General features: G+C 56.1%; 2 protein-coding genes across 4 annotated transcripts; one reads left to right on the forward strand and one right to left on the reverse strand.

Annotated features, from left to right (window-relative positions):
• Nucleotides 1-4,075: 4,075 nt before the first annotated feature.
• On the forward strand, nucleotides 4,076-6,283 carry dlx5a (distal-less homeobox 5a). 3 transcript variants are annotated; one of them, XM_072447286.1, is made up of 4 exons: nucleotides 4,076-4,754; nucleotides 4,921-5,105; nucleotides 5,721-6,002; nucleotides 6,051-6,283. In XM_072447286.1, exons 1-4 carry the CDS (start codon nucleotides 4,397-4,399, stop codon nucleotides 6,132-6,134), a joined length of 909 nt encoding a protein of 302 aa, XP_072303387.1. In that variant the 5' UTR covers nucleotides 4,076-4,396; the 3' UTR covers nucleotides 6,135-6,283. The 3 variants fall into 3 exon arrangements, with proteins under 3 accessions (XP_072303387.1, XP_072303386.1, XP_072303384.1); XM_072447285.1 differs by having other exon boundaries at nucleotides 4,077-4,754; nucleotides 5,721-6,014; nucleotides 6,075-6,283; XM_072447283.1 differs by having other exon boundaries at nucleotides 4,079-4,754; nucleotides 4,918-5,105; nucleotides 5,721-6,014; nucleotides 6,075-6,283.
• A 6,478-nt stretch (nucleotides 6,284-12,761) lies between these two features.
• On the reverse strand, nucleotides 12,762-14,738 carry dlx6a (distal-less homeobox 6a). The gene is made up of 3 exons (XM_072447287.1): nucleotides 14,226-14,738; nucleotides 13,602-13,795; nucleotides 12,762-13,122 (listed from the first exon to the last, which is right to left on the reverse strand). Exons 1-3 carry the CDS (start codon nucleotides 14,548-14,550, stop codon nucleotides 12,889-12,891), a joined length of 753 nt encoding a protein of 250 aa, XP_072303388.1. The 5' UTR covers nucleotides 14,551-14,738; the 3' UTR covers nucleotides 12,762-12,888.
• Nucleotides 14,739-16,816: the final 2,078 nt, after the last annotated feature.

The raw sequence follows: 16,816 nt of genomic DNA on the forward strand, positions 1-16,816 counted from the left end.
GGCAGGGGCGTGGCCTCCTGCCTGAGGGAAGTGGCCTCCTGTCTGAGGGGAGCCTGCAGGCAGGGGCGTGGCCTCCTGCCTGAGGGGAGCCTGCAGGCAGGGGCGTGGCCTCCTGCCTGAGGGGCGTGGCCTCCTGTGGGCAGGGGCGTGGCCTCCTGCAGGCAGGGGCGTGGCCTCTTGCAGGCAGGGGCGTGGCCTCCTGCAGGCAGGGGCGTGGCCTCCTGCAGGCAGGGGCGTGGCCTCCTGTGGCAGGGGTGTGGCCTCCTACAGGCAGGGGCGTGGCCTCCTGCAGGCAGGGGCGTGGCCTCCTGCCTGAGGGGAGCCTGCAGGCAGGGGCGTGGCCTCCTGCCTGAGGGGCGTGGCCTCCTGGAGGCAGGGGCGTGGCCTCCTGCAGGCAGGGGCGTGGCCTCCTGCCTGAGGGGAGCCTGCAGGCAGGGGCGTGGCCTCCTGCCTGAGGGGCGTGGCCTCCTGCAGGCAGGGGCGTGGCCTCCTGCCTGAGGGAAGTGGCCTCCTGTCTGAGGGGAGTGGCCTCCTGCCTGAGGGGAGTGGCCTCCTGCCTGAGGGGCGTGGCCTCTTGCAGGCAGGGGCGTGGCCTCCTGCCTGAGGGGCGTGGCCTCCTGCCTGAGGGGCGTGGCCTCCTGGAGGCAGGGGCGTGGCCTCCTGCAGGCAGGGGCGTGGCCTCCTGCCTGAGGGGAGCCTGCAGGCAGGGGCGTGGCCTCCTGCCTGAGGGGCGTGGCCTCCTGCAAGCAGGGGCGTGGCCTCCTGCCTGAGGGAAGTGGCCTCCTGTCTGAGGGGAGTGGCCTCCTGCCTGAGGGGAGTGGCCTCCTGCCTGAGGGGCGTGGCCTCTTGCAGGCAGGGGCGTGGCCTCCTGCCTGAGGGGCGTGGCCTCCTGGAGGCAGGGGCGTGGCCTCCTGCAGGCAGGGGCGTGGCCTCCTGCCTGAGGGGAGCCTGCAGGCAGGGGCGTGGCCTCCTGCAGGCAGGGGCGTGGCCTCCTGTGGCAGGGGCGTGGCCTCCTGCCTGAAGGACGTGGCCTCCTGCAGGCAGGGGCGTGGCCTCCTGCAGGCAGGGGCGTGGCCTCCTGCAGGCAGGGGCGTGGCCTCTTGCAGGCAGGGGCGTGGCCTCCTGCAGGCAGGGGCGTGGCCTCCTGTGGCAGGGGTGTGGCCTCCTACAGGCAGGGGCGTGGCCTCCTGCCTGAGGGGCGTGGCCTCTTGCAGGTAGGGGCGTGGCCTCCTGGAGGCAGGGGCGTGGCCTCCTGCCTGAGGGGCATGGCCTCCTGCAGGCAGGGGCGTGGCCTCCTGCAGGCAGGGGCGTGGCCTCCTGCTTGAGGGGCGTGGCCTCCTGCAGGCAGGGGCGTGGCCTCCTGTGGCAGGGGCGTGGCCTCCTGCAGGCAGGGGCGTGGCCTCCTGCAGGCAGGGGCGTGGCCTCCTGCCTGAGGGGCGTGGCCTCCTGCAGGCAGGGGCGTGGCCTCCTGTGGCAGGGGCGTGGCCTCCTGCAGGCAGGGGCGTGGCCTCCTGCCTGAGGGGCGTGGCCTCCTGCAGGCAGGGGCGTGGCCTCCTGTGGCAGGGGTGTGGCCTCCTACAGGCAGGGGCGTGGCCTCCTGCCTGAGGGGCGTGGCCTCCTGCAGGCAGGGGCGTGGCCTCTTGCAGGCAGGGGCGTGGCCTCCTGCAGGCAGGGGCGTGGCCTCCTGTGGCAGGGGTGTGGCCTCCTACAGGCAGGGGCGTGGCCTCCTGCAGGTAGGGGCGTGGCCTCCTGCCTGAGGGAAGTGGCCTCCTGTCTGAGGGGAGCCTGCAGGCAGGGGCGTGGCCTCCTGCTTGAGGGGCGTGGCCTCCTGGAGGCAGGGGCGTGGCCTCCTGCAGGCAGGGGCGTGGCCTCCTGCCTGAGGGGAGCCTGCAGGCAGGGGCGTGGCCTCCTGCCTGAGGGGCGTGGCCTCCTGCAGGCAGGGGCGTGGCCTCCTGCCTGAGGGAAGTGGCCTCCTGTCTGAGGGGAGTGGCCTCCTGCCTGAGGGGAGTGGCCTCCTGCCTGAGGGGAGCCTGCAGGCAGGGGCGTGGCCTCCTGCAGGCAGGGGCGTGGCCTCCTGTGGCAGGGGCGTGGCCTCCTGCAGGCAGGGGCGTGGCCTCCTGCAGGCAGGGGCTCCTCTGGGACAGTTCTTTATTGACTAGTGACTGTTTCATTGTTTGACTTTCTACGTTTCTGCTGCTAAAAGTCACACTTTAGTTGTGTTGCTTTTGTGATTTGGCTTTACAAAAATAAATCAAATTTCACATTGTGCTTTTTTGAATGAATGTACATTAACCAACGGCAAAGTTTGTGTAACTCTGAGAAGAAAGATGTTTCTAGAAAAGCAGCCAAACATGTGCATATGTCAGCGAGTTCAAGTATTTACACTTCATACGGTTATATCATTACTGCTGTGTTCAAAATATCGATACGGTGATATATTGTCACGGACTCGATACTGAGTCACAGGTGTTTCATTTTTATTTTTGTGGCCCGTAGGCTTTAAACGAGGTGGAATAGTACTTTTGATCTGCTGTTTGTGCTGCGCTCCTCTGGAGGTGAGAAGGAGCTGTGGACCTGATCAGAAGCTCCTCTGGTCGAGGGGAGAAGGAGCTGTGGACCTGATCAGAAGCTCCTCTGGTCGAGGGGAGAAGGAGCTGTGGACCTGATCAGAAGCTCCTCTGGTCGAGGGGAGAAGGAGCTGTGGACCTGATCAGAAGCTCCTCTGGTCGAGGGGAGAAGGAGCTGTGGACCTGATCAGAAGCTCCTCTGGTCGAGGGGAGAAGGAGCTGTGGACCTGATCAGAAGATGCTGCTGCAGCAGGTTCAGCTCATGCAGAAAAATGCAATACTTTACTAGAACGTGTTCCATATATTTCTATTTGGATCAGTTGGATGTGTGACGTTATTAGAGCAGAATGGATTTATAAAGAAGTGCTTTGTGGATAAACATGATCCATCTGGTGCATTTTGAAGACCCTTTTTTCAGAACTGTATCGGGTGATGGATGAGCCCCATGGAGTGTTTAGCACAACAAAAGGATTTTTGTGCTAAACATAATGTAGCACAAAAATCTCTTGTGAGAGCTGCAGTTTGAGAGCTGTCCACTGGGCGGCGCTGTCCACCAGTGAATGCCCTGAAGGCTGATGACGCGCCTCTGTCACGCACACTTCTGTTTCATCTGGTGAAATCCAAACTCAGATCAGTCCATTTCAGCTTCACTTTATTCCATCTCTTTGTTTAACACAACAAATGAAGATTTTGTCTTTTTATTCCACAGTTTCTTTATAATTCAGTTAGTTTGCCTCGTGTCATGTGGTTATTCGCTTTCAAAAGCTCAAAGTGCATTAAAGGTGGTATGGACGATTTTTTTCAGCAATTTTTGTATCATATTTCCTCGTGGCGTGGATAAATCGTTTGTCCTGCCACGTGTCAATCATAAAACGCACCTACCGCTCACCTGCAGCCGCGTCAGGCTCGTCCCCACGTTTCCGCGTGCCTAAGCGCATGGATCTATCATAATATAGTTCCCTCAGTGCACGGGGCAAAATGAAGACGGAGAAAGACAGTTGGAGCTGACTCAGAAGTGGACAGAAATCTACGGGAGACGAGAGATGCGATGCGATCTGTTGCGCTAATAAACAAACGCACGTGTGTGTTGTATCAGTCCGCACGGGGGAGTGCGCATGCGCACTTCCGCCTGCGTTCTCAAATCGCCGAAAAATCGTCCATACCGCCTTTAATAAAGCCCATGTCGGTGGCGCGCGAGGCCTTCTGGGTCTTCCACCATTTACTTGCACATGGCACTAATGGGCCCCACGGACTCCCCGCGCAGAGCTGGGTGTAGCTCCGTGTGTGTAGTGTGTAGCCCCGTGCGTGTAGCTCCGTGTGTGTAGTGTGTAGCTCCGTGCGTGTAGCTCCGTGTGTGTAGTGTGTAGCTCCGTGCGTGTAGCTCCGTGTGTGTAGTGTGTAGCTCCGTGCGTGTAGCTCCGTGTGTGTAGTGTGTAGCTCCGTGCGTGTAGCTCCGTGTGTGTAGTGTGTAGCTCCGTGCGTGTAGCTCCGTGTGTGTAGTGTGTAGCTCCGTGCGTGTAGCTCCGTGTGTAGCTCCGTGTGTGTAGTGTGTAGCTCCGTGCGTGTAGCTCCGTGTGTGTAGTGTGTAGCTCCGTGCGTGTAGCTCCGTGTGTAGCTCCGTGTGTGTCCTTGGCCAATGGAACCAGGTCCTCCCCGCAGTGCGTAACATGCGCCGTTTAGGATTTAACCAAGTCTTCTCTGAGGGGCTGGAGCAGTCTTCAGAGGCGCGTGACAATGGCTCTGTAGCTCTGTAGCTCTGTAGTTCCGCGGCTCTGGAGCTTCAGCTTTACAATTAACAAACAATTCTTTTTTCCACGCGTGAACACATTATGACTGGATTATTCGAGCGGAGGAGTGTCAAAGATTTCCAGAGCGCGTTCCACTTCTCCAACATGCACCACCCGTCTCAGGAGTCCCCCACCTTACCGGAGTCCACGGCCACTGACTCGGGCTACTACAGCCCGGGCCCCGCTGCAGCTTCCACGGGCCCCGCACACGGCTACTGCTCCCCGGGCCCCACGTCGTACGGGAAGCCGCTCAACGCGTATCAGTACCAGTACCAGACCGTCAACGGAGCTGCGGCCAACTACGCGGCCAAATCCTACTCCGACTACGGCTCGTACACGGCCGCAGCGTACCCGCAGTATGGAACTTACAGCCGAGTACCGGGGCCAGCCAACCCGCAAGGTACGGCCCGGCACCGGCGGGTCTGTGGGATTTCAGTGTTCTGCTGATTCTTTTTATTTGTCCACTTTCTCTGAGTTTATGGATCTTCTTGTTTTTTTTATTTGGCTTTTCAAACGGTTCAAATATTTCACGTGACCGGGAATGTTCGGTGTGTTTTTCTCAGCAGACAAAGACGTGCTGGAGCCGGAGGTGCGGATGGTGAACGGGAAACCGAAGAAGGTGCGGAAGCCCCGGACCATCTACTCGAGCTTCCAGCTGGCCGCGCTGGGGAGGCGCTTCCAGAACACGCAGTACCTGGCGCTCCCGGAGCGCGCGGAGCTGGCCGCGTCTCTGGGCCTCACGCAGACTCAGGTACGAGCGCGTGGAACATTCTGGACCTGCTCAGAACCTGCTCAGAACCTGCTCAGAACATCACAGCGACTGATTCATGGAGTTTTCATCCCGTGTTTCTTTTTCGTGTTCTTAAACTGTGCATTTCCCTGGGACAGAGGCTTCTCTTTATCTGATCAAAATTACATACAAATTGCAACAGAATATAAATGTATTTGTTAAATTTTAATATAAAATGTTACACCTGAATTGGGCTAAAACGAATATTTTTTTACTAAAACGCTATAAATGAATATAAAAAAATATGTACAAGGAAAAAGGGTAAGAGAGAAAGCCTAACCGAAATGTACAAGTTTGAATGTTTTTGTTTGATTTATTTACAGTGTAAACATTTGACTCACGCAGGGGCCAATGGGCCCCTTACATTATTCTGTTTTAGAACCATAAGATGTACGTCATAGTTTTGCGGGGGAAAGTGTGTATCAAACCTTTAGGTCAGGTTGACCTCTCCTCCCGCGCGGCTCTCTCCTCCCGCGCGGCTCTCTCCTCCCGCGCGGCTCTCTCCTCCCGCGCGGCTCTCTCCTCCCGCGCGGCTCTCTCCTCCCGCGCTGACGCCGCTTGTTTTTCTTCTTTCAGGTGAAAATCTGGTTCCAGAACAGACGCTCCAAATTGAAGAAGATCATGAAAAACGGGGAGCTGCCCCCGGAGCACAGCCCGAGCTCCAGCGACCCCATGGCGTGCAACTCCCCGCAGTCCCCGGCCGTGTGGGACTCCCAGGGCCCCGGCAGGACGCACGTGCTGCCGCCGCAGAGCCTCGGCAGCCTCGGCAGCACCGGCAGCACCGGCAGCACCGGCAGCACGCCGTCTCACTTTTTGGAAAACTCGGTGTCTTGGTACAGCGCAGCGGCCTCCGGCTCCGTGTCCGCGCACCTGCAGGGCCCCGGCTCCGTGTCCGCGCACCTGCAGGGCCCCGGGTCCGTGTCCGCGCACCTGCAGGGCCCCGGCTCCATAGCACACTCCCTGGCGCTGGGAGCAGGGACGTTATACTGAGCGCGGCCCTTCAATTGACTTGTTCATATTTCAGAGGAATATGCAATGTATGTGATGGTCATAGGAGCAAACGTGTAAAATGTGTAAATGTGTGCATGTAATTTATTGCATTTTTGGGAGACTATTAAACGTTTACGTGGACAATGAGATGTGAGCAGTTCTGTGCTGGTCTTGAGCCGCAGACAAAGCGCAGCCGCGGGGGCCGCGGCCGTGAATCACCGCGGCCCCTGGAACTGGACGTAACTGCGGCTCGTTCATATTCTCCATCCTTCAGCACAATAAGGTTTATAATATGTCCATATCTGAAGCATGCAGACGTTACTGCACATCGCGGGTGCGTGGGCAACAGTTTAGAGAAAGAAAGTATTTGGGATTTTTTCTGTATCTGCGCTTTCATCACGAGCTTTGCCAATTATTTAAATTTCAATTCAGTTTATTTTTGTAACCACAACATCAATTTCCTCGGAGGGCGACAGTGAAAAACAGATTAAGCAATGTTCGTAGAGACTTGGCAATGTCCCAGCATTTTACCCTCAAAAAATGGAATATTCAAATCTTTTGAAGGGGAAATGTGACAGAACAGGCCCAAAACTCACTCACATTATTGCGAGAAATTAAATCCTTCAACATTTTCTCACAAATTGTTCAAACATGATTCATATAGGGCCAATTCATACTTAGGTTATAGATAATAGACAGGTGTAATTGTAGAAATTACAATGTAACCAAAATACAATGATGTGGTTTAGGCAAATCAAATAAAACAAATCAAATGAAAATGAAACCCAAGTTTGGCTGTTTCATTCAACGGCGTAAATTCCTTTCCGTTCCATTTCCCTGTGCAATAAACGTGGTGAAAGTGTCGGCATGTGCAGCAGCATGTGCAGCAGCATGTGCAGCAGCATGTGCAGCAGGAGCAGCAGCAGCAGCAGCAGCAGCAGCAGCAGCAGCAGCAGCAGCAGCAGCAGCAGCAGCAGCAGCAGCAGCAGCAGACGGCTTTGTGTCCCCTACAATTAGGCGCTTTGAATGGCAGCGAGGAGGCGAGGGGGGCGGCTCTGGAGCTGAGACAATCCGCATTCCTGTGGGGGCTGAACGGCTCCAGAGCTCCGCCACTCCCGGCCGCAGCCCACCTTCCGGGAAAGAGAAGAAAAAGAAGAAGAAAAAACCATTCCAGGGTGTTATTAACAGGCAGTAATACCAGCACTAGCACTGCTGCTGCTGCTGCTGCTGCTGCTGCTGCTGCTGCTGCTGCTGCTGCTCCTGCTGCTGCTGCTGCTGCTGCTGCTGCTGCTGCTGCTCCTGCTGCTGCTGCTGCTGCTCCTGCTCCTGCTGCTGCTCCTGCTGCTGCTGCTGCTGCTGCTGCTGCTGCTGCTCCTGCTGCTGCTGCTGCTGCTGCTGCTGCTGCTGCTGCTGCTGCTGCTGCTGCTGCTCCTGCTGCTGCTGCTGCTGCTGCTGCTGCTGCTGCTGCTCCTGCTGCTGCTGCTGCTGCTCCTGCTCCTGCTGCTGCTCCTGCTGCTGCTGCTGCTGCTGCTGCTGCTCCTGCTGCTGCTGCTGCTGCTGCTGCTGCTGCTGCTGCTGCTGCTGCTGCTGCTGCTCCTGCTGCTGCTCCTGCTGCTGCTGCTGCTGCTGCTGCTCCTGCTGCTGCTGCTGCTGCTGCTGCGGCTGCTGCTGCTGCTGCTGCTGCTGCTGCTGCTGCTGCTGCTCCTGCTGCTGCTCCTGCTGCTGCTGCTGCTGCTGCGGCTGCTGCTGCTGCTGCTGCTGCTCCTGCTGCTGCTGCTGCTGCTGCTGCGGCTGCTGCTGCTGCTGCTGCTGCACATGCTGCTGCACATGCTGCTGCACATGCTGCTCCTGCTGCTCCTGCTGCTGCTGCGGCTGCTGCTGCTGCTGCTGCTGCTGCTGCTGCTCCTGCTGCTCCTGCTGCTGCGGCTGCTGCTGCTGCTGCTGCTGCTGCTGCTGCTGCTCCTGCTCCTGCTGCTCCTGCTGCTGCTGCTGCTCCTGCTGCTCCTGCTCCTGCTGCTCCTGCTGCTCCTGCTGCTGCTGCTGCTGCTGCTGCTGCGGCTGCTGCTGCTGCTGCTGCTGCTGCTGCTGCTGCTGCTGCTCCTGCTGCTGCTCCTGCTGCACATGCTGCTGCACATGCTGCTGCACATGCTGCTCCTGCTGCTCCTGCTGCTGCTGCGGCTGCTGCTGCTGCTGCTGCTGCTGCTGCTGCTGCTCCTGCTGCTCCTGCTGCTGCTGCGGCTGCTGCTGCTGCTGCTGCTGCTGCTGCTGCTGCTGCTGCTGCTGCTGCTCCTGCTCCTGCTGCTCCTGCTGCTCCTGCTGCTGCTGCTGCTGCTCAAAGCACCAAACAAACCGGTCTGAGCTCCACACTCACGTTTAGCTTTCCAAGTCTTAGTGTTTGAAAAGGTTCTTGTGCACCAAGTAAGGCCCGCGGCCCTGAAGGACTCAAACCTGAACCAGACATGCAGGCTGACCACTGAACACGGCTCTGACCACACGGCTCTGACCACACTGCCGCGTCCACGAGCGACGCAGAAAGGGAATGAACAAAGACTGAATTTGGGCCTAAAACTATAGAGAAGGCGAACGGACCAGACCTACGGACTGAATGTAGGACTTCATAGGACTTTGGTTAATGAACTCACATTTCAAATAAACCGTGTTTAAATCATCTTAAACGTGTCAGAGCGGAACACGTGACCGTGGAGCTGACCCGGGGTTCACCTGTTTTAGTGACCAGAGCAGAGCAGTGACCAGAGCTGAGCAGTGACCAGAGCTGAGCAGTGACCAGTGGGGCTCACGTGCGCCCCCTGACATGTCCACTCCTTCCCATTACACACGTCCAGCCTCCGCAGTCATAATAATGATAAATCATGATTTGAGTGGTTTATATGGGACATTTTAACCAACTAAAGGCTGAAATATGATGAACATATGAATGATGTTGTTTTTTAATTTAAAGCAACAGTGTGTAACTTCCTGGAGGTGGAAAGTTTCCATGGAAATAAAATGAAAACAACACTTCAGAACAGTCTCCTGGGGAAGAAACCACATTTCCATGGAAACAGACAGGAGGAGGCTCCTCTGGGCAGAGTACCAGTCAGGTTTGTGGAGATGCAAGCTCATTGTAAGGTGTGTCCAGCACTGACCATTATCAAAATGTAAACAGCATGATTTATTGTCTATAAATGACATGTTCTTTTTGTGCCGCGGCTCCTGAAGCTGCTGCGCTATTTGACCGCGTTTTAGCGCCGTTTTAGACTGCGCCGGGTTAAGGTTAGGGTCAGGGTTAGGGTTAGCCATGGGTTAGGGTTAGTCATGGGTTAGGGTTAGGGTTAGTCATGGGTTAGGGTTAGGGTTAGTCATGGGTTAGGGTTAACCATGGGTTAGGGTTAGGGTTAGTCATGGGTTAGGGTTAGCCATGGGTTAGGGTTAGGGTTAACCATGGGTTAGGGTTAGGGTTAGTCATGGGTTAGGGTTAGTCATGGGTTAGGGTTAGGGTTAGTCATGGGTTAGGGTTAGTCATGGGTTAGGGTTAGGGTTAACCATGGGTTAGGGTTAACCATGGGTTAGGGTTAGGGTTAGTCATGGGTTAGGGTTAGTCATGGGTTAGGGTTAGTCATGGGTTAGGGTTAGGGTTAACCATGGGTTAGGGTTAGGGTTAACCATGGGTTAGGGTTAGGGTTAGTCATGGGTTAGGGTTAGTCATGGGTTAGGGTTAGGGTTAGTCATGGGTTAGGGTTAGTCATGGGTTAGGGTTAGGGTTAACCATGGGTTAGGGTTAGGGTTAACCATGGGTTAGGGTTAGGGTTAGTCATGGGTTAGGGTTAGTCATGGGTTAGGGTTAGGGTTAACCATGGGTTAGGGTTAGTCATAGGTTAGGGTTAGTCATGGGTTAGGGTTAGGGTTAGTCATGGGTTAGGGTTAGCCATGGGTTAGGGTTAGGGTTAACCATGGGTTAGGGTTAGGGTTAACCATGGGTTAGGGTTAGTCATGGGTTAGGGTTAGGGTTAACCATGGGTTAGGGTTAGGGTTAGTCATGGGTTAGGGTTAGTCATGGGTTAGGGTTAGGGTTAACCATGGGTTAGGGTTAGGGTTAGTCATGGGTTAGGGTTAGCCATGGGTTAGGGTTAGGGTTAACCATGGGTTAGGGTTAGGGTTAGTCATGGGTTAGGGTTAGGGTTAACCATGGGTTAGGGTTAGGGTTAACCATGGGTTAGGGTTAGGGTTAGTCATGGGTTAGGGTTAGCCATGGGTTAGGGTTAGGGTTAACCATGGGTTAGGGTTAGGGTTAGTCATGGGTTAGGGTTAGCCATGGGTTAGGGTTAGGGTTAGCCATGGGTTAGGGTTAGGGTTAGCCATGGGTTAGGGTTAGCCATGGGTTAGGGTTAGCCATGGGTTAGTGTTAAGGTTAGGGTTAGGGTTAGGGTTAAGGTTTAGAGTTAGGGTCCAGCCACGGCCTTATTTATAATGCTGTTATTCTAGTTCATCCTGCGGCTGCGAGACACACTGAGCTTTTACTACCAAACTTACTCTATTACTCTATTCCCTGAAGATCATGAGTATTTTCCTGACCATGAGCCTGGAGTTCCCTGTAGAGAAGTCAACTGCAGAAGACAACAAATCTTTATTTGTAATATTTGGTTTCCATGCGCACGGTGCAGTCGGCGCACATCGCGCTGCTTTACGGCATGTCGCACTGAGGAGGACATTGTGCTCATATTTACCCAAAGCTGTAGTGGCGCCATTATATCGAGAGCTCCGTTTATTTCAAGCCCAACATTTTCCACTTAGCCAGTTTGCCGTTCACAGATCGAGTCTAAATAATGAGTTTTACTGGACAGCTCCAACTGTAACTCTCCACAATAATTATTCTCAGGATTAGGGCCGCCATTATCATAATCTGGACATTGACAATTACCTATAATTTGCAAAGATGCGCTTGGTTCTTGATTGCAGAGGCTTTTTTCAGGCTCGCCATCACTAAACAGTGACAGTAATAACAGCTAATTTTGCAGGCAATATATAAGAGCTTACCGGGCTGTGCAAACACTTCCACCTGGATTTGGTTATGCACAGGCAGCACAGGCAGCACAGGCAGCACAGGCAGCACAGGCAGCACAGGCAGCACAGGCAGCACAGGCAGCACAGGCAGCACAGGCGCGGCAGAGACGCTCGGCTCTGTGCACACGGTAAGACTCGTTCTTGTCTGTCTGAGTGAGAGTGTCTGTGGCGCACTGGGGTTTGACAGATGACGTGTCGTGGGCCTGTCGTGGGCCTGTCTTGCTGGAGTCAGATGCTGTGAGGCTTTTAGTACCGCTGCGGCCTGAGAGAGCGCGCGCGGCTTACGCACGTCAGCTGCAGGTGCTTTTATAGTGCACATCTCCTTCTATAGTCAGAGTGACACATCCTTCCCCACACACCATCTATCCATCTATGCATCTTTCTATCTTTATCGCCTAATCAAAGCTCGTCTGTGCCAAACATGACTCCTCACTCCATGCGGCTGATTTGGTGTTTCTGGATCCTTGGTTGTTGTTCCCGGCTGTTGCTTGGTGTGAGCCCGGCTCAGGCGCCCCCTCTCTCGGGGATGAGGCAGATGAGGCCCCTGCCGTGTGTGGGGCCCAGGTAGTGCTGAATGAGCACCAGTGGGACATCCGCGACTTGACAGCTGCATGAAGCTTTTCAGCGTTGTGTAATTTCAGATAATGTCCCAGGCCCTCACTCTTCTGAGCAATTTGTATATGAATAACCGAATAATTTCCCCTTTTGTTCCATCTGTGCTACCTCAAATCCAAATAAAGATGCCTTTTAGTATTAAAAGTGGTAGAAAATTACAGGTAATTATCTTTGACGGTAAAAACGCTGTAATCAGCGGGCTACATCAAAAATTACCCTAATTATGCCTGCATTTATGAGAATGGAAAAAAAAGGCTCACTTGGATAAAAACCCACAAATTGTCCCAAATATCTCCTTCATATTGAACGCCACTGCAGCTGCTGCTTTGTTCCGCATCGATCCCGCGGAGCCTGGCATTTAGCGGCCTGCATTAGGACGGAGAGAGGAGCAACATTTGTCAATACCTCTGATAATTGGGGTTGAAATGACAAGATGCACTGGACCAGGAGCGAGTGCGCGGGTGAATGTGCCGCAGCGGAGCGGGTAAGTTGATTTCCTCAGTATCAATCTCCGTCAGTGTTTGGGGCTTTCACTGCACCGTGTCATTAGCTTATGTCGAGCCGCGTGTTTGCGGCGCGAGCCCCGCAGGGTGGCGCGGAGCTGCGACGCCACAATGTGATGTTGGCCCAATACGGTGCGCCAAAAGGCCCGGAGAATGAGAGCTAAACGCGTTTAGGAAATCAGGCAACAAAGACAGAAAGGCGTGTGTTTGGGAGTCACGCTTTACTCAATCTGACAAAACATAAAAAGTGTATGTACAGCTCCAAAAGGCATAGATATTTACACATAGACAAGTCGAGTTTGCAGGAGAGAACAACCAAAGAGACAGAAGTCCGACATGCGCCACGTGACGCGCGGCGCGGCTTCAATGTCACTGTTGTATTTGGCTTTCCACATGAGTGAATCAGAACGGGAGGACGTCCCGTGCCCCGTGAACAGAAGGTCCGTGTGTGCGCCACCTTCAGTCCTCACGTGACTGCGTCTCCATCCAAAACTGTAGCTACTTTCGGCCGGACGCGACGCGCAGCGGCCTCTCCAAAGCAGAGCAGAATGTCCCTCGAGGCCCCGCGTCTGGCTCTACCTCTGCATGGAGTCCTGGTGCGGGGACGAGTACCAGTGGGAGTAGCCCGTCATGTACGTGTTGGCGGGCATGGCTTTGGACGAGGCGGACACGTCCCAGATGGGAGGGATGGACGGGGAGCGCGGGGACAGGGACATGGAGCCCGGGATCTGCTCGCCCTCGTGAGGGTTCCCGCCTTGCTTCAGCAACTTCTTGAACTTTGACCTCTTATTCTGGAACCAGATCTTCACCTGAGGCCGAGGGGGAGAAAAGAGAAGCAGTGTTAGAGGAAGAGCGGCCAAGCGAAACATGCAATCCTGTAATGACCGTTCCGGGGAGAAAGGTGCGTGAAAGGTGCGTGCGTAACTGGCGCACGGCGAGACAGAAAGCATTGATGGACACAAAGAAGTCAACCTCATCCACGGGGTCGTAACTTTATCAAAGCTTCAATAATTATTCAAATGTAGTTTATATTTATCAACCAATAAATTGACAAAATACAATGTACAAGATTCAGAATATTTGAAAAAATGATTCAGATTAGTAAATTGCAAGTATTCACTGAAATGTGGCAACAAGTAAATCAATAAATAAAATAATATTTCATAATTCTAAAAATCAAAAATTCTAAAAATCAAGAAATAAAAAATCAAAAAATCAAAAATTCCAAAAATCTAAAATCTAATAGTCTTGTGCACAAACAGCTGATGTTTGACAGTAGAATAAAGACCTGCGTCTGCGTGAGCCCCAGAGACGCCGCGAGCTCCGCGCGCTCCGGCAGCGCCAGATACTGCGTCTGCTGGAAGCGGTGGTTCAGGGCCTGGAGCTGGAGGCTGGAGTAGATGGTCCGGGGCTTACGGATCTTCTTGCCTTTCCCGTTAAAGCGAATCTCCCCGTTCTCGATCACCGTGGTCTTCTGCTGCTCTGCAACAAAAACACAGGCTCTTCATTCCACAGTCACGCGGGACGAGCTTTCATTCGGCCCAAAACGAGAGGAAAACATCGGTGTGTTTTATTGCGTTGGCCGCGGGCGCCGCCAGCGTTCCGCGCAGGCTCTGTCATATTTAGGATATTGCTGGTAATGACATGTCAATTAAATGCTAATTACAACATTCAGTGCTGCCTAATTTCCACTAGGATCACACTGCGGCTGTAAAGCAGCTTTAGTTTGGCTCTGGAGTTCTCGGCGCGTCACTAAACCGCGAGCGCGCCGCATTTACGCACAGATTGGAGGGATTCGCGTGCGGTCGCCGCGTGGAGCCGCGTGGAGCCGCGTGGAGCCGCGTGGAGCCGCGTGGAGCCGCGTGGAGCCGCGTGGAGCCGCGTGGAGCCGCGTGGAGCCGCGTGGCCTTACCTGCGCCGTCTAACCGCGTCTGCGCCCCGGTGCTGTTGTGGTAGGAGGGCAGGTAGGGGCTGTGGTGCGCGTGGCTCACATACGGGTAGGCGAGGGAGCGGTTGTAGGAGTTGGCGGTGCCGCCGCTGTACGGGCTGCCGCCGTCGTGCTGGTGGTGCGTGTGCGTGGAGCCCGAGTGCAGGCAGTGCAGCGGGTAATGCGCTCCGGACATGGACGGCGAGCTCTGCTGCGAGTGCGACTGCGACTGCTGCCCAAACTCCATGAAGGCGGATTTGGACGAGTCCTGCGTCTCCAGCCCGTCAGCCATCGTAGTCATGGTCATCATCGAATTGTGCGCGGCTTGAGAGCCCTCCTCGCCCCCCTCTCCTCTGCTCCTCTGCTCCTCTGCTCCTCTGCTCCTCTGCTCCTCTGCTCCTCTGCGCCTCTGCTCCTCTGCTCCTCTGCTCCTCTGCTCCTCTGCTCCTCTGCTCCTCTGCTCCTCTGCTCCTCTGCTCCTCTGCTCCTCTGCTCCTCTGCGTCCCCCCCTTCCCCCTCTGGTCCCCTCGGTGATGGTTTCACTCAACGCGGCGCAAAAAGGTAAAGTTAAGACGACACATTTTAAGGTGGATTCTGTTCAAATTGAGCCGTCGCTTCCAGACTTTGATGCAAAAGTAAAATGGTTTGTCTCGAAAGGGCAGCGCCTCCGGATTGGTCAGTGCGCGCCCTACGTCATCAGCAGCTCTGCGCTTCACAAGACATGAGCTGCGGAGTTAACCCACCTCCACCAGCTCCACCAGCTCCACCTCCACCAGCTCCACCAGCTCCACCACCTCCACCAGCTCCACCACCTCCACCAGCTCCACCACCTCCACCTTACCACCTCCACCACCTCCACCACCTCCACCAGCTCCACCAGCTCCACCAGCTCCACCACCTCCACCTTACCACCTCCACCACCTCCACCAGCTCCACCACCTCCACCAGCTCCACCAGCTCCACCACCTCCACCAGCTCCACCACCTCCACCAGCTCCACCACCTCCACCTTACCACCTCCACCACCTCCACCACCTCCACCAGCTCCACCACCTCCACCACCTCCACCACCTCCACCAGCTCCACCAGCTCCACCAGCTCCACCACCTCCACCTTACCACCTCCACCACCTCCACCAGCTCCACCACCTCCACCAGCTCCACCAGCTCCACCACCTCCACCAGCTCCACCACCTCCACCTTACCACCTCCACCACCTCCACCAGCTCCACCAGCTCCACCAGCTCCACCACCTCCACCTTACCACCTCCACCAGCTCCACCAGCTCCACCACCTCCACCTTACCACCTCCACCAGCTCCACCACCTCCACCTTACCACCTCCACCAGCTCCACCAGCTCCACCACCTCCACCTTACCAGCTCCACCAGCTCCACCAGCTCCACCACCTCCATCTTACCACCTCCACCAGCTCCACCAGCTCCACCTCCACCAGCTCCACCAGCTCCACCACCTCCACCTTACCACCTCCACCACCTCCACCAGCTCCACCACCTCCACCAGCTCCACCAGCTCCACCACCTCCACCAGCTCCACCACCTCCACCTTACCACCTCCACCACCTCCACCAGCTCCACCAGCTCCACCAGCTCCACCACCTCCACCTTACCACCTCCACCAGCTCCACCAGCTCCACCACCTCCACCTTACCACCTCCACCAGCTCCACCACCTCCACCTTACCACCTCCACCAGCTCCACCAGCTCCACCACCTCCACCTTACCAGCTCCACCAGCTCCACCAGCTCCACCACCTCCATCTTACCACCTCCACCAGCTCCACCAGCTCCAACACCTCCACCTTACCACCTCCACCAGCTCCACCAGCTCCACCAGCTCCACCACCTCCACCTTACCACCTCCACCAGCTCCACCACCTCCACCTTACCACCTGCACCAGCTCCACCACCTCCACCTTACCAGCTCCACCACCAGCTCCACCTCCACCAGCTCCACCACCTCCACCTTACCACCTCCACCAGCTCCACCAGCTCCACCAGCTCCACCACCTCCACCTTACCAGCTCCACCAGCTCCACCAGCTCCACCACCTCCATCTTACCACCTCCACCAGCTCCACCAGCTCCAACACCTCCACCTTACCACCTCCGCCAGCTCCACCAGCTCCACCACCTCCACCTTACCAGCTCCACCACCTCCACCACCTCCACCAGCTCCACCACCTCCACCTTACCACCTCCACCAGCTCCACCAGCTCCACCAGCTCCACCAGCTCCACCACCTCCACCTTACCACCTCCACCAGCTCCACCACCTCCACCTTACCAGCTCCACCACCAGCTCCACCTCCACCACCTCCACCTTACCACCTCCATCAGCTCCACCAGCTCCACCACCTCCACCTTACCAGCTCCACCACCTCCACCAGCTCCACCACCTCCACCTTACCACCACCACCACCTCCACCAGCTCCACCTCCACCACCTCCACCTTACCAGCTCCACCAGCTCCACCAGCTCCACCAGCTCCACCACCTCCACCTTACCACCTCCGCCAGCTCCACCAGCTCCACCACCTCCACCTTACCAGCTCCACCACCT

This window comes from Eucyclogobius newberryi, unplaced genomic scaffold, assembly GCF_026437365.1.
Source record: "Eucyclogobius newberryi isolate DKJ021-1_F unplaced genomic scaffold, fEucNew1.0.hap1 SCAF_16, whole genome shotgun sequence".
NCBI lineage: Eukaryota > Metazoa > Chordata > Actinopteri > Gobiiformes > Gobiidae > Eucyclogobius > Eucyclogobius newberryi.